Raw genomic sequence first — 16,808 nt, forward strand, 5'->3', positions numbered from 1 at the left:
CCTTCTCTAGCTATACACTGGAGGACGAGGTCAGAGGGGAGGGACCTTAAACCTTCTCTAGCTATACACTGGAGGACGAGGTCAGAGGGGAGGGACCTTAAACCTTCTCTAGCTATACACTGGAGGAGGAGGTCAGAGGGGAGGGACCTTAAACCTTCTCTAGTTATACACTGGAGGAGGTGGTCAGAGGGGAGGGACCTTAAACCTTCTCTAGCTATACACTGGAGGAGGAGGTCAGAGGGGAGGGACCTTAAACCTTCTCTAGCTATACACTGGAGGAGGAGGTCAGAGGGGAGGGACCTTAAACCTTCTCTAGTTATACACTGGAGGAGGTCAGAGGGGAGGGACCTTAAACCTTCTCTAGCTATACACTGGAGGAGGAGGTCAGAGGGGAGGGACCTTAAACCTTCTCTAGTTATACACTGGAGGAGGAGGTCAGAGGGGAGGGACCTTCTCTAGCTATACACTGGAGGAGGAGGTCAGAGGGGAGGGACCTTAAACCTTCTCTAGCTATACACTGGAGGAGGAGGTCAGAGGGGAGGGACCTTAAACCTTCTCTAGTTATACACTGGAGAAGGAGGTGAGGAAGGAATGGCAGAAAGATGAGCTGAGGTGGAAGAGCCGTTCTCTATGGATGCTCACCTGCTCCAGTGTAGCAGCGAATCCTTGTCTGTCGGCCACGTAGGGAAGGCCATGGACCAACCCAACCTTCTCCGTCATCTGATAGGCCATATCCGTCAGGGTGTCGGGTTTCACTGGCGAGGAAGAGGCCAGGATTGGCCAATCAATCAATCGTTGTCACCAAGGGCTTTTACAGATCAGGCAATGGAATCTAAAATTAACTCATCATGCTCAAAGTATTTCATCTAACTGCAGTACTTGAATCTAGTAACATGTTTGTATGTAAAGCAATCAAAGCCTGATGATCTAGGTTCAAGGTTCAAAACTAGAGCTGAACGGAACCTCCATGATCTAATGGGAGACACATCAGCCATAGTGATAAGAAATAAACAGGGTGGCTCCCTGCTCTGTTGTTATGATAAAATCAAGTGTAAGGAAGTGTCCCAAATACCACCCTATTCCCTACGTAGTGCACTACTTTTGACCAGGGCAGTGCACTATGTAGGGAACAGGGTGCCATTTGGGACACAGAGTTTGTTTCATACCTCGTATTCCGCTGTCGCAGATCCACACCAGGTCATACTTTGCCCCCTCATAACCTGGCATCAGGTTATTAATCTTAGGGTTGATGCCAACCTTTTTCCCTCCTGGAATGGAAACAATGAGGTCAGTTTTCTGGCCTGAGGTGTCCTAGCCATAGTGACTGATCACCAAGACTGTGTCACTGATCACCAAGACTATGGCACTGATCACCAAGACTGTGTCACTGATCACCAAGACTGTGTCACTGATCACCAAGACGGTGTCTCTGATCACCAAGACGGTGTCTCTGATCACCAAGACGGTGTCTCTGATCACCAAGACGGTGTCTCTGATCACCAAGACGGTGTCTCTGATCACCAAGACGGTGTCTCTGATCACCAAGACTGTGTCACTGATCACCAAGACGGTGTCTCTGATCACCAAGACGGTGTCTCTGATCACCAAGACGGTGTCTCTGATCACCAAGACGGTGTCTCTGATCACCAGACGGTGTCTCTGATCACCAGACGGTGTCTCTGATCACCAGACGGTGTCTCTGATCACCAGACGGTGTCTCTGATCACCAGAGACATTATCTTAAACCTGTACACTTTCACTTCCCTTTAAAGGATAAGAGCGTCTGCTAAATGACTAAAATGTGAAAAATGTGAAGCTGAAATCCTTAATGGTGAAACTTCCACTTCCTTTTGCAATATTACAACAAAGGAGTTACTTCAAACCGTGAACACTGTCTTTTTCTCGGACATTATTGCACACGCGATAGAACAGCAGAATATGTACTGAGACTTGTTTTACCACTCTTCTCCTACATTTAATCAACAAAACAAAAACAACAAGGTGCTGGGGTGAACAGCTGTTTCCTACTTTAGGATCTCAGCTTTAACCTGACAGACAACAAGGTGCTGGGGTGAACAGCTGTTTCCTACTTTAGGATCTCAGCTTTAACCTGACAGACAAATAGGATTGTTTTCTCTTGTAGGGAACGGCTTGAGATGGACAGTAGATTGGTTAGGATCGTCCGTTAAACTAAAATGGCCACATGAGGCCGTTCAGGATCGTCCGTTAAACTAAAATGGCCACATGAGGCCGTTCAGGGTCGTCCGTTAAACTAAAATGGCCACATGAGGCCGTTCAGGATCGTCCGTTAAACTAAAATGGCCACATGAGGCCGTTCAGGGTCGTCCGTTAAACTAAAATGGCCACATGAGGCCGTTCAGGGTCGTCCGTTAAACTAAAATGGCCACATGAAGCCGTTCAGGATCGTCCGTTAAACTAAAATGGCCACATGAGGCCGTTCAGGGTCGTCCGTTAAACTAAAATGGCCACATGAAGCCGTTCAGGGTCGTCCGTTAAACTAAAATGGCCACATGAGGCCGTTCAGGGTCGTCCGTTAAACTAAAATGGCCACATGAGGCCGTTCAGGATCGTCCGTTAAACTAAAATGGCCACATGAGGCCGTTCAGGGTCGTCCGTTAAACTAAAATGGCCACATGAGGCCGTTCAGGGTCGTCCGTTAAACTAAAATGGCCACATGAGGCCGTTCAGGGTCGTCCATTAAACTAAAATGGCCACATGAGGCCGTTCAGGGTCGTCCGTTAAACTAAAATGGCCACATGAGGCCGTTCAGGGTCGTCCGTTAAACTAAAATGGCCACATGAGGCCGTTCAGGGTCGTCCGTTAAACTAAAATGGCCACATGAGGCCGTTCAGGGTCGTCCGTTAAACTAAAATGGCCACATGAGGCCGTTCAGGGTCGTCCGTTAAACTAAAATGGCCACATGAGGCCGTTCAGGATCGTCCGTTAAACTAAAATGGCCACATGAGGCCGTTCAGGGTCGTCCGTTAAACTAAAATGGCCACATGAGGCCGTTCAGGGTCGTCCGTTAAACTAAAATGGCCACATGAAGCCGTTCAGGATCGTCCGTTAAACTAAAATGGCCACATGAGGCCGTTCAGGGTCGTCCGTTAAACTAAAATGGCCACATGAAGCCGTTCAGGGTCGTCCGTTAAACTAAAATGGCCACATGAGGCCGTTCAGGGTCGTCCGTTAAACTAAAATGGCCACATGAAGCCGTTCAGGATCGTCCGTTAAACTAAAATGGCCACATGAGGCCGTTCAGGGTCGTCCGTTAAACTAAAATGGCCACATGAAGCCGTTCAGGGTCGTCCGTTAAACTAAAATGGCCACATGAGGCCGTTCAGGGTCGTCCGTTAAACTAAAATGGCCACATGAGGCCGTTCAGGGTCGTCCGTTAAACTAAAATGGCCACATGAGGCCGTTCAGGGTCGTCCGTTAAACTAAAATGGCCACATGAGGCCGTTCAGGGTCGTCCGTTAAACTAAAATGGCCACATGAAGCCGTTCAGGATCGTCCGTTAAACTAAAATGGCCACATGAAGCCGTTCAGGATCGTCCGTTAAACTAAAATGGCCACATGAGGCCGTTCAGGGTCGTCCGTTAAACTAAAATGGCCACATGAGGCCGTTCAGGGTCGTCCGTTAAACTAAAATGGCCACATGAGGCCGTTCAGGGTCGTCCGTTAAACTAAAATGGCCACATGAGGCCGTTCAGGGTCGTCCGTTAAACTAAAATGGCCACATGAGGCCGTTCAGGGTCGTCCGTTAAACTAAAATGGCCACATGAGGCCGTTCAGGGTCGTCCGTTAAACTAAAATGGCCACATGAGGCCGTTCAGGGTCGTCCGTTAAACTAAAATGGCCACATGAGGCCGTTCAGGGTCGTCCGTTAAACTAAAATGGCCACATGAGGCCGTTCAGGGTCGTCCGTTAAACTAAAATGGCCACATGAGGCCCTTCAGGGTCGTCCGTTAAACTAAAATGGCCACATGAGGCCGTTCAGGGTCGTCCGTTAAACTAAAATGGCCACATGAGGCCGTTCAGGGTCGTCCGTTAAACTAAAATGGCCACATGAGGCCGTTCAGGGTCGTCCGTTAAACTAAAATGGCCACATGAGGCCGTTCAGGGTCGTCCGTTAAACTAAAATGGCCACATGAGGCCGTTCAGGGTCGTCCGTTAAACTAAAATGGCCACATGAAGCCGTTCAGTCTCTAACAGATAGTCAGAGAGTATAATATAGCAGTGCATCCATTTAGTCACATTTTGCAACCCTTTAAAAGAGCCACTGCCTTTAAAAAGCAACAAATCCCTTTGAAAACGGCCTCTGTGGTCCTCTGTAGCTCAGCTGGTAGAGCTTAAATTATTATATTATAATTATATTATTATAATATTATTATTATCATCAATATGAGTCAGAAACGAGTTATTCTAGAGTAAAAATGTAAATAGGATAATTTTGGTCATAAAGTCAGTCTCGTCTAAAACAGAGTTAAGAACATCCATGCGTCACTACGGGCAAATGAAGGTTGGGTTTTTATTTGAAGATGTCCATTTGCCCACTAACATGGAGTGAACAGCTGCGGTGATTGCTCTCTAACTATTTACATTTAAAATGTTTAGTCATTTAGCAGACGCTCTTATCCAGAGTGACTTACAGTTAAGTGAGTGCGTACATTATTTTTATTTTTTAATACTGCCCCCCCCGTGGGAATCAAACCCTCAACCCTGGCGTTGCAAACGCCATGCTCTACCAACTGAGCTACATCCCTGCCGGCCATTCCCTCCCCTACCCTGGGCCAAATTGTGCGCCGCCCCGTGGGTCTCCCGGTCGCGGGATTCAATATCACAGACGGTGAGACAGACCTGCTCAGCAGCTCTGACTTTGTTTACATAAGACAACACGTCGTCACACATGTTTTAACTTGACAAATACTGCACCAAACACCTTGGTTAGATGTCAAACTGCTCAACTAAAACATCCTCGTCAAAAAACGTCAAATTAGTACAGATTTCTTGAGTTATCTTAAAAATGAATGACTTTATAATGACTTTAAAAGATGACTCAAATGTACTCTATTGTTTGACGCTGCAGAATTTTTGTGGCGGGGTGCCACTAAATCATGGGCTGGTGCCACTAAATCATGGGCTGGTGCCACTAAATCATGGGCTGGTGCCACTAAATCATGGGCTGGTGCCACTAAATCATGGGCTGGTGCCACCATCTGAAACATTCCACGCTCCAGTGCCATCAGGGGGAAATGTTAGTCTGGAGAGGAATCACTAGAGAGGAATCACTAGAGAAGAATCACTAGAGAGGAATCACTAGAGAGGAATCACTAGAGAGGAATCACTAGAGAGGAATCACTAGAGAGGAATCACTAGAGAGGAATCACTAGAGAGGAATCACTAGAGAGGAATCACTAGAGAGGAATCATCAGATGCTGCTAATGAGCTAGAATCAATAGCTACTCCCAATGCCCTCACCGTGTAGGCTAACCACACACAGCTTATTCATGGTGGCATTTCCGCCTCTACAATCCAATAACAACACACATTTTGACATCTTAATTTTTTCAAATATAGACTAGTCTGCAATGTGTAAAACTGTTCATTCCAACAAGTTCCCCACTTCAATACTACACATATTAACATATTTATTAGATAGATTTTAGAATAATGGCTGGAACGTGAATATTAATTCACAGTTTGTTCTAATAATACATCAAATCAAGCTCTTACCTATAAATAGCCTGGCGTCTACGTTGGGATATTTGCCCAGGAGCTTTTTACACACATCGATGGCTGGGTCGTCATGGTCCTGCACACACAACAGGATCTCAAACTGTAGAGAGAAACACAGACAGAGAGAGAGAGAAGCGATGAGACAAGATCGGAACTAGCAATTGGATATCACGAATTTGGGGAGAAAATTTTGGGAAAAAAGTACACACAAAAAATCTATAGAAATAAAGAAGGTGGAGACACTCATCCTGGATGATTGATATAGGCTGCTGTGGTTCGGTTGTCTGACCAAACCAATACACATCACGACCCTGAAGGATGGGGGCGAAGTGGTTCGGTATCAACCAAACCGTCTCCAACTCTAGTAGATGAACGTCCCCCTAGGAGGACATCACTCCTACTGCCAGAGACAAGTCCCACCCTATCCAGTCAGGGAATCTCTAAAAACTGGAACATGCGAGGACACTTTAATAAGGCCTATCATTGCGCAACAATTCTAAAAGACAATCACATAATATGGCCACGAATAGCTACTCTTTTTATTTCTGATCTGGTAATTGAAGCTCGCTTCCCATTCGCCATGTATATGCAACTAGACCGGCTTCATTAGGAACACCTGCTCTTTCCATGACAGACTGACCAGGTGAATCCAGGTGAAAGCTATGATCCCTTATTGATGTCACCTGTTAAATCCACTTCAATCAGTGTAGATGAAGGGGAGGAGACAGGTTAAAGAAGGATTTTTAAGCCTTGAGATAATTGAGACATGGATTGTGTATGTGTGCCATTCAGAGGCTGAATGGGCAAGACAAAAGATTGAAGTGCCTTTGAACTGGGTATGGTAGTAGGTGCCAGGCACATCTGGGTTTTTCACGCTCAACAGTTTCCCGTGTGTATCAAGAATGGTTCACCACCCAAAGCACATCCAGCCAACTTGACACAACCGTGGGAAGCATTGGAGTCAACATGGGCCAACATCCCTGTGGAACGCTTTTGACACCTTGTAGAGGCCATGCCTTGATGAATTGAGGCGGTTCTGATGGCAAAAAGGGGGGGGGGGGGGGGGGGGCAGTGTAACTCAATATTAGGAAGGTGTTCCTAATGTTTTGTACACTCAGTGTATATTGTGGTGTGAGAGAGGTATGACATATGGCATGGGATGCTTACGGGAAGGTTGTGGCGCCCATGAGAGGACCGTTAACCAGACCGGGGTAATAACATGGCAGCTGTCAGTATGAGAGGACCGTTAACCAGACCGGGGTAATAACATGGCAGCTGTCAGTATGAGAGGACCGTTAACCAGACCGGGGTAATAACATGGCAGCTGTCAGTATGAGGCCCGTTAACCAGACCGGGGTAATAACATGGCAGCTGTCAGTATGAGAGGACCGTTAACCAGACCGGGGTAATAACATGGCAGCTGTCAGTATGAGAGGACCGTTAACCAGACGATATAATAGAAGGCTGTGACGTGGGGAACGTGGAACATACAGTACGAGGGCTACCAGACGGCCATTTTAAAGCGCCCGTGATCCTTTAGGGCCCTGGCCGCCTCCCAGCCCATGGCTGGCCCCTAAGAAAGGGAGAGTAAAAGCGCATCACGCTCTGTGAGCCGGACGCGCCGACGTGAGGGTTACATCCGTAAGCCCAGCATCAGAGCCCGCCGAGAACAGCGTGTTAATTCCGTTCCTCCAGCCACCGACATAATCGGGGTCTGAAGTGCAGAACCAGTGGAACTTACAGCACAAGGCCACTCAGCTGTAGGGGACAGCATGGGCACTGTCCTACCCGACCCAGAGTGAAAAGTGTCGGCATCCACACACCTGTGGGGGGCTGTGACACCTCTGGAAGAGAGAGGGCGTGAGGAGCAACCTGAGAGGAGGTCTGAAAGAGAGGCTCTTTGTTTACGCAGGCAGCCCAATTCTGATCCTTTTACCACTAATTGTTCTTTTGACCAATCAGATCTGATCTTTTTGCCACTAATTGGTCTCTTGACCAATTAGATCTGATCTTTTGCCAATGATTGGGCAAAATATCAGAATAGGGCTGCCTGTGTAAATGCAGCCTTTGTGACAATTGACGGTGGGGATGGTGTTCTTGGGGTCATAGGCAGCATTCCTTCTCCTCCAAACACGGCGAGTTGAGTTGATGCCAAAGAGCTCGATATTGGTCTCATCTGACCACAACACTTTCACCCAGTTCTCCTCTGAATCATTCAGATGTTCATTGGCAAACTTCAGACGGCCCTGTATATGTGCTTTCTTGAGCAGGGGAACCTTGCGGGCACTGCAGGATTTCAGTCCTTCACGGCGTAGTGTGTTACCAATTGTTTTCTTGGTGACTATGGTCCCAGCTGCCTTGAGATCATTGACAAGATCCTCCCGTGTAGTTCTGGGCTGATTCCTCACCGTTCTCATGATCATTGCAACTCCACGAGGTGAGATCTTGCATGGAGCCCCAGGCCGAGGGAGATTGACAGTTCTTTTGTGTTTCTTCCATTTGCGAATAATCGCACCAACTGTTGTCACCTTCTCACCAAGTTGCTTGGCGATGGTCTTGTAGCCCATTCCAGCCTTGTGTAGGTCTACAATCTTGTCCCTGACATCCTTGGAGAGCTCTTTGGTCTTGGCCATGGTGGAGAGTTTGGAATCTGATTGATTGATTGCTTCTGTGGACAGGTGTCTTTTATACAGATAACAAACTGAGATTAGGAGCACTCCCTGGAACAGTTGTATGCAGTAATATTGCAGTAACATTGTAGTAATATTGCAGTGATGGAACAGTTGTATGCAGTAATATTGCAGTAATATTGTAGTAATATTGCAGTGATGGAACAGTTGTATGCAGTAATATTGCAGTAATATTGTAGTAATATTGCAGTGATGGAACAGTTGTATGCAGTAATATTGCAGTAATATTGCAGTGATGGAACAGTTGTATGCAGTAATATTGCAGTGATTTGACAGTAATTTATTTATGTATTTTATTGTAATTACCCTAATTGGTAAAAGTACGTTTTAGTTGACTGAGAACACAGAGTCAGGTCAGCGTTTAACATCCCATCTGAAAAACGGCACCCTACACAGGGCAATGTCCCCAATCACTGCCCTGTGGCAATGTCCCCAATCACTGCCCTGGGGCAACGTCCCCAATCACTGCCCTGGGGCAATGTCCCCAATCACTGCCCTGGGGCAATGTCCCCAATCACTGCCCTGTGGCATTGGGATATTTATTTTAGACCAGAGGAAAGAGTGCCTCCTACTGGCTCTCCAACACCACTTCCAGCAGCATCTGGTCTCCCATCCAGGGACCAACCAGGACCAACCCTGCTTAGCTTCAGAGGCCAGCAGCATCTGGTCTCCCATCCAGGGACCGACCAGGACCAACCCTGCTTAGCTTCAGAGGCCAGCAGCATCTGGTCTCCCATCCAGGGACCGACCAGGACCAACCCTGCTTAGCTTCAGAGGCCAGCAGCATCTGGTCTCCCATCCAGGGACCGACCAGGACCAACCCTGCTTAGCTTCAGAGGCCAGCCAGCAGCATCTGGTCTCCCATCCAGGGACCGACCAGGACCAACCCTGCTTAGCTTCAGAGGCAAGCCAGCATCTGGTCTCCCATCCAGGGACCGACCAGGACCAACCCTGCTTAGCTTCAGAGGCAAGCCAGCATCTGGTCTCCCATCCAGGGACCGACCAGGACCAACCCTGCTTAGCTTCAGAGGCAAGCCAGCAGCATCTGGTCTACCCATCCAGGGACCGACCAGGACCAACCCTGTTTAGCTTCAGAGGCAAGCCAGCATCTGGTCTCCCATCCAGGGACCGACCAGGACCAACCCTGCTTAGCTTCAGAGGCAAGCCAGCATCTGGTTGCCCATCCAGGGACTGACCAGGACCAACCCTGCTTAGCTTCAGAGGCAAGCCAGCATCTGGTTGCCCATCCAGGGACTGACCAGGACCAACCCTGCTTAGCTTCAGAGGCAAGCCAGCATCTGGTCTCCCATCCAGGGACTGACCAGGACCAACCCTGCTTAGCTTCAGAGGCCAGCCAGCATCTGGTCTCCCATCCAGGGACTGACCAGGACCAACCCTGCTTAGCTTCAGAGGCCAGCCAGCATCTGGTCTCCCATCCAGGGACTGACCAGGACCAACCCTGCTTAGCTTCAGAGGCAAGACAGCATCTGGTCTCCCATCCAGGACCAACCCTGCTTAGCTTCAGAGGCCAGACAGCAGTGGGATGCAGGGTGGTCTGGTCTCCCATCCAGGGACCGACCAGGACCAACCATGCTTAGCTTCAGAGGCCAGCCAGCATCTGGTCTCCCATCCAGGGACCGACCAGGACCAACCCTGCTTAGCTTCAGAGGCCAGCCAGCAGCATCTGGTCTCCCATCCAGGGACTGACCAGGACCAACCCTGCTTAGCTTCAGAGGCCAGCCAGCAGCATCTGGTCTCCCATCCAGGGACTGACCAGGACCAACCCTGCTTAGCTTCAGAGGCCAGCCAGCAGCATCTGGTCTCCCATCCAGGGACTGACCAGGACCAACCCTGCTTAGCTTCAGAGGCCAGCTAGCAGCATCTGGTCTCCCATCCAGGGACTGACCAGGACCAACCCTGCTTAGCTTCAGAGGCCAGCCAGCAGCATCTGGTCTCCCATCCAGGGACTGACCAGGACCAACCCTGCTTAGCTTCAGAGGCCAGCCAGCAGTGGGATGCAGGGTGGTCTGGTCTCCCATCCAGGGACTGACCAGGACCAACCCTGCTTAGCTTCAGAGGCCAGCCAGCAGCATCTGGTCTCCCATCCAGGGACCGACCAGGACCAACCCTGCTTAGCTTCAGAGGCCAGCCAGCAGCATCTGGTCTCCCATCCAGGGACTGACCAGGACCAACCCTGCTTAGCTTCAGAGGCCAGCCAGCATCTGGTCTCCCATCCAGGGACTGACCAGGACCAACCCTGCTTAGCTTCAGAGGCCAGCCAGCATCTGGTCTCCCATCCAGGGACTGACCAGGACCAACCCTGCTTAGCTTCAGAGGCCAGCCAGCATCTGGTCTCCCATCCAGGGACTGACCAGGACCAACCCTGCTTAGCTTCAGAGGCCAGCCAGCAGTGGGATGCAGGGTGGTCTGCTGCTGGCCATGTGGTAATAGTGTGGTGACTGGTCACATTTGCAAGCCCTGGCATAATATGCAGGGAATTGTTGAGAGAAAGAGCGAGAGAGAGTAGAGAGAGAGAGGAGAGAGAGAGTAGAGAGAGAGAGGAGAGAGAGAGTAGAGAGAGAGAGAGAGCTCTGTGCAGGCCAGTCAAGTTCTTCCACACTGATCTCGACAAACCATTTCTGTATGGACCTTGCATTGTGCACGGGGGCATTGTCATGCTGAAACAGGAAGGAGCCTTCCCCAAACTGTTGCCACAAAGTTGGAAACACAGAATCGTCTAGAACATCATTGTATGCTGTAGCGTTAAGATTTCCCTTCACTGAAACTAAGGGGCCTAGCCCGAACCATGAAAAAAGCCCCAGACCATTATTCCTCCTCCACCAAACTTTACAGTTAGCACAAACCCAGATTAGTCCGTCTGACTACCAGATGGGGAAGCGTGATTCATCACTCCAGAGAACGTGTTTCCACTGCTCCAGAGTCCCATGGTACCTTGGGGTAGCCACGCTCAAGCTTATAGAAGAGGGTACGATTAGGAAATAGACATATACGATATAGAACATATAGTACCGTGGGGTAGTCGAGGGTTAGGGTTAGGATATAGACATATACGATATAGAACATATAGTACCGTGGGGTAGTCGAGGGATAGGATATAGACATATACGATATAGAACATATAGTACCGTGGGGTAGTCAAGGGTTAGGATATAGACATATACGATATAGAACATATAGTACCGTGGGGTAGTCAAGGGTTAGGATATAGACATATACGATATAGAACATATAGTACCGTGGGGTAGTCAAGGGTTAGGATATAGACATATACGATATAGAACATATAGTACCGTGGGGTAGTCAAGGGTTAGGATATAGACATATACGATATAGAACATATAGTACCGTGGGGTAGTCGAGGGATAGGGTTAGGATATAGACATATACGATATAGAACATATAGTACCGTGGGGTAGTCAAGGGTTAGGATATAGACATATACGATATAGAACATATAGTACCGTGGGGTAGTCAAGGGTTAGGATATAGACATATACGATATAGAACATATAGTACCGTGGGGTAGTCGAGGGATAGGATATAGACATATACGATATAGAACATATAGTACCGTGGGGTAGTCGAGGGAGAGGGTATAGACATATACGATATAGAACATATAGTACCGTGGGGTAGTCGAGGGATAGGATATAGACATATACGATATAGAACATATAGTACCGTGGGGTAGTCAAGGGATAGGATATAGACATGTACGATATAGAACATATAGTACCGTGGGGTAGTCAAGGGTTAGGATATAGACATGTACGATATAGAACATATAGTACCGTGGGGTAGTCGAGGGTTAGGATATAGACATATACGATATAGAACATATAGTACCGTGGGGTAGTCGAGGGATAGGGTATAGACATATACGATATAGAACATATAGTACCGTGGGGTAGTCGAGGGTTAGGATATAGACATGTACGATATAGAACATATAGTACCGTGGGGTAGTCGAGGGTTAGGGTTGGATATAGACATATACGATATAGAACATATAGTACCGTGGGGTAGTCAAGGGTTAGGATATAGACATATACGATATAGAACATATAGTACCGTGGGGTAGTCAAGGGTTAGGGTATAGACATATACGATATAGAACATATAGTACAGTGGGGTAGTCAAGGGTTAGGGATAGGGTATAGACATATACGATATAGAACATATAGTACCGTGGGGTAGTCAAGGGATAGGATATAGACATGTACGATATAGAACATATAGTACCGTGGGGTAGTCGAGGGTTAGGGTTAGGATATAGACATATACGATATAGAACATATAGTACCGTGGGGTAGTCGAGGGATAGGGTATAGACATATACGATATAGAACATATAGTACCGTGGGGTAGTCAAGGGTTAGGAAATAGACATATACGATATAGAACATATAGTACCGTGGGGTAGTCGAGGGTTAGGGATAGGATATATAGACATATACGATATAGAACATATAGTACCGTGGGGTAGTCGAGGGATAGGATATAGACATATACGATATAGAACATATAGTACCGTGGGGTAGTCAAGGGTTAGGGATAGGAAATAGACATATACGATATAGAACATATAGTACCGTGGGGTAGTCGAGGGTTAGGGTTAGGATATAGACATATACGATATAGAACATATAGTACCGTGGGGTAGTCGAGGGTTAGGGTTAGGATATAGACATATACGATATAGAACATATAGTACCGTGGGGTAGTCGAGGGTTAGGGTTAGGATATAGACATATACGATATAGAACATATAGTACCGTGGGGTAGTCGAGGGATAGGGTATAGACATATACGATATAGAACATATAGTACCGTGGGGTAGTCAAGGGATAGGATATAGACATATACGATATAGAACATATAGTACCGTGGGGTAGTCAAGGGATAGGATATAGACATGTACGATATAGAACATATAGTACCGTGGGGTAGTCGAGGGATAGGGTTAGGATATAGACATATACGATATAGAACATATAGTACCGTGGGGTAGTCGAGGGATAGGATATAGACATGTACGATATAGAACATATAGTACCGTGGGGTAGTCAAGGGATAGGGTTAGGAAATAGACATATACGATATAGAACATATAGTACCGTGGGGTAGTCAAGGGTTAGGGTATAGACATATACGATATAGAACATATAGTACCGTGGGGTAGTCAAGGGTTAGGATATAGACATATACGATATAGAACATATAGTACCGTGGGGTAGTCAAGGGATAGGATATAGACATATACGATATAGAACATATAGTACCGTGGGGTAGTCGAGGGATAGGGTTAGGATATAGACATATACGATATAGAACATATAGTACCGTGGGGTAGTCGAGGGATAGGATATAGACATATACGATATAGAACATATAGTACCGTGGGGTAGTCGAGGGTTAGGGATAGGATATAGACATATACGATATAGAACATATAGTACCGTGGGGTAGTCAAGGGTTAGGGTATAGACATATACGATATAGAACATATAGTACCGTGGGGTAGTCGAGGGTTAGGGTTAGGATATAGACATATACGATATAGAACATATAGTACCGTGGGGTAGTCGAGGGATAGGGTATAGACATATACGATATAGAACATATAGTACCGTGGGGTAGTCAAGGGATAGGATATAGACATATACGATATAGAACATATAGTACCGTGGGGTAGTCGAGGGTTAGGGATAGGATATAGACATATACGATATAGAACATATAGTACCGTGGGGTAGTCGAGGGTTAGGGATAGGATATAGACATATACGATATAGAACATATAGTACCGTGGGGTAGTCAAGGGTTAGGGATAGGATATAGACATATACGATATAGAACATATAGTACCGTGGGGTAGTCAAGGGATAGGATATAGACATATACGATATAGAACATATAGTACCGTGGGGTAGTCGAGGGTTAGGGATAGGATATAGACATATACGATATAGAACATATAGTACCGTGGGGTAGTCGAGGGTTAGGGATAGGATATAGACATATACGATATAGAACATATAGTACCGTGGGGTAGTCAAGGGTTAGGGATAGGATATAGACATATACGATATAGAACATATAGTACCGTGGGGTAGTCGAGGGTTAGGGATAGGATATAGACATATACGATATAGAACATATAGTACCGTGGGGTAGTCAAGGGTTAGGGTTAGGGTATAGACATATACGATATAGAACATATAGTACCGTGGGGTAGTCGAGGGTTAGGGTTAGGATATAGACATATACGATATAGAACATATAGTACCGTGGGGTAGTCGAGGGTTAGGGTTGGATATAGACATATACGATATAGAACATATAGTACCGTGGGGTAGTCAAGGGTTAGGATATAGACATATACGATATAGAACATATAGTACCGTGGGGTAGTCAAGGGTTAGGGTATAGACATATACGATATAGAACATATAGTACAGTGGGGTAGTCAAGGGTTAGGGATAGGGTATAGACATATACGATATAGAACATATAGTACCGTGGGGTAGTCAAGGGATAGGATATAGACATGTACGATATAGAACATATAGTACCGTGGGGTAGTCGAGGGTTAGGGTTAGGATATAGACATATACGATATAGAACATATAGTACCGTGGGGTAGTCGAGGGATAGGGTATAGACATATACGATATAGAACATATAGTACCGTGGGGTAGTCAAGGGTTAGGAAATAGACATATACGATATAGAACATATAGTACCGTGGGGTAGTCGAGGGTTAGGGATAGGATATATAGACATATACGATATAGAACATATAGTACCGTGGGGTAGTCGAGGGATAGGATATAGACATATACGATATAGAACATATAGTACCGTGGGGTAGTCAAGGGTTAGGGATAGGAAATAGACATATACGATATAGAACATATAGTACCGTGGGGTAGTCGAGGGTTAGGGTTAGGATATAGACATATACGATATAGAACATATAGTACCGTGGGGTAGTCGAGGGTTAGGGTTAGGATATAGACATATACGATATAGAACATATAGTACCGTGGGGTAGTCGAGGGTTAGGGTTAGGATATAGACATATACGATATAGAACATATAGTACCGTGGGGTAGTCGAGGGATAGGGTATAGACATATACGATATAGAACATATAGTACCGTGGGGTAGTCAAGGGATAGGATATAGACATATACGATATAGAACATATAGTACCGTGGGGTAGTCAAGGGATAGGATATAGACATGTACGATATAGAACATATAGTACCGTGGGGTAGTCGAGGGATAGGGTTAGGATATAGACATATACGATATAGAACATATAGTACCGTGGGGTAGTCGAGGGATAGGATATAGACATGTACGATATAGAACATATAGTACCGTGGGGTAGTCAAGGGATAGGGTTAGGAAATAGACATATACGATATAGAACATATAGTACCGTGGGGTAGTCAAGGGTTAGGGTATAGACATATACGATATAGAACATATAGTACCGTGGGGTAGTCAAGGGTTAGGATATAGACATATACGATATAGAACATATAGTACCGTGGGGTAGTCAAGGGATAGGATATAGACATATACGATATAGAACATATAGTACCGTGGGGTAGTCGAGGGATAGGGTTAGGATATAGACATATACGATATAGAACATATAGTACCGTGGGGTAGTCGAGGGATAGGATATAGACATATACGATATAGAACATATAGTACCGTGGGGTAGTCGAGGGTTAGGGATAGGATATAGACATATACGATATAGAACATATAGTACCGTGGGGTAGTCAAGGGTTAGGGTATAGACATATACGATATAGAACATATAGTACCGTGGGGTAGTCGAGGGTTAGGGTTAGGATATAGACATATACGATATAGAACATATAGTACCGTGGGGTAGTCGAGGGATAGGGTATAGACATATACGATATAGAACATATAGTACCGTGGGGTAGTCAAGGGATAGGATATAGACATATACGATATAGAACATATAGTACCGTGGGGTAGTCGAGGGTTAGGGATAGGATATAGACATATACGATATAGAACATATAGTACCGTGGGGTAGTCGAGGGTTAGGGATAGGATATAGACATATACGATATAGAACATATAGTACCGTGGGGTAGTCAAGGGTTAGGGATAGGATATAGACATATACGATATAGAACATATAGTACCGTGGGGTAGTCAAGGGATAGGATATAGACATATACGATATAGAACATATAGTACCGTGGGGTAGTCGAGGGTTAGGGATAGGATATAGACATATACGATATAGAACATATAGTACCGTGGGGTAGTCGAGGGTTA

General features: G+C 46.3%; 1 protein-coding gene across 1 annotated transcript in view; it reads right to left on the reverse strand.

Annotated features, from left to right (window-relative positions):
* The window catches only part of LOC311118552 (ceramide glucosyltransferase), a 54,818-nt gene that overhangs the window by 14,803 nt on the left and 23,207 nt on the right, over positions 1-16,808 (reverse strand). The window contains exons 3-5 of the mRNA XM_084193344.1: positions 5,758-5,860; positions 1,167-1,268; positions 643-755 (exon numbers count right to left, since the gene is read on the reverse strand). Of these exons, the coding sequence (XP_084049470.1) occupies positions 643-755; positions 1,167-1,268; positions 5,758-5,860 (318 nt within the window). The remainder of the gene's footprint in view (positions 1-642; positions 756-1,166; positions 1,269-5,757; positions 5,861-16,808) is intronic.

The sequence above is a fragment of the Coregonus lavaretus genome (genome assembly GCF_964263955.1).
Source record: "Coregonus lavaretus genome assembly, contig: HAP1_SCAFFOLD_236, whole genome shotgun sequence".
Classification (NCBI taxonomy): Eukaryota; Metazoa; Chordata; class Actinopteri; order Salmoniformes; family Salmonidae; genus Coregonus; species Coregonus lavaretus.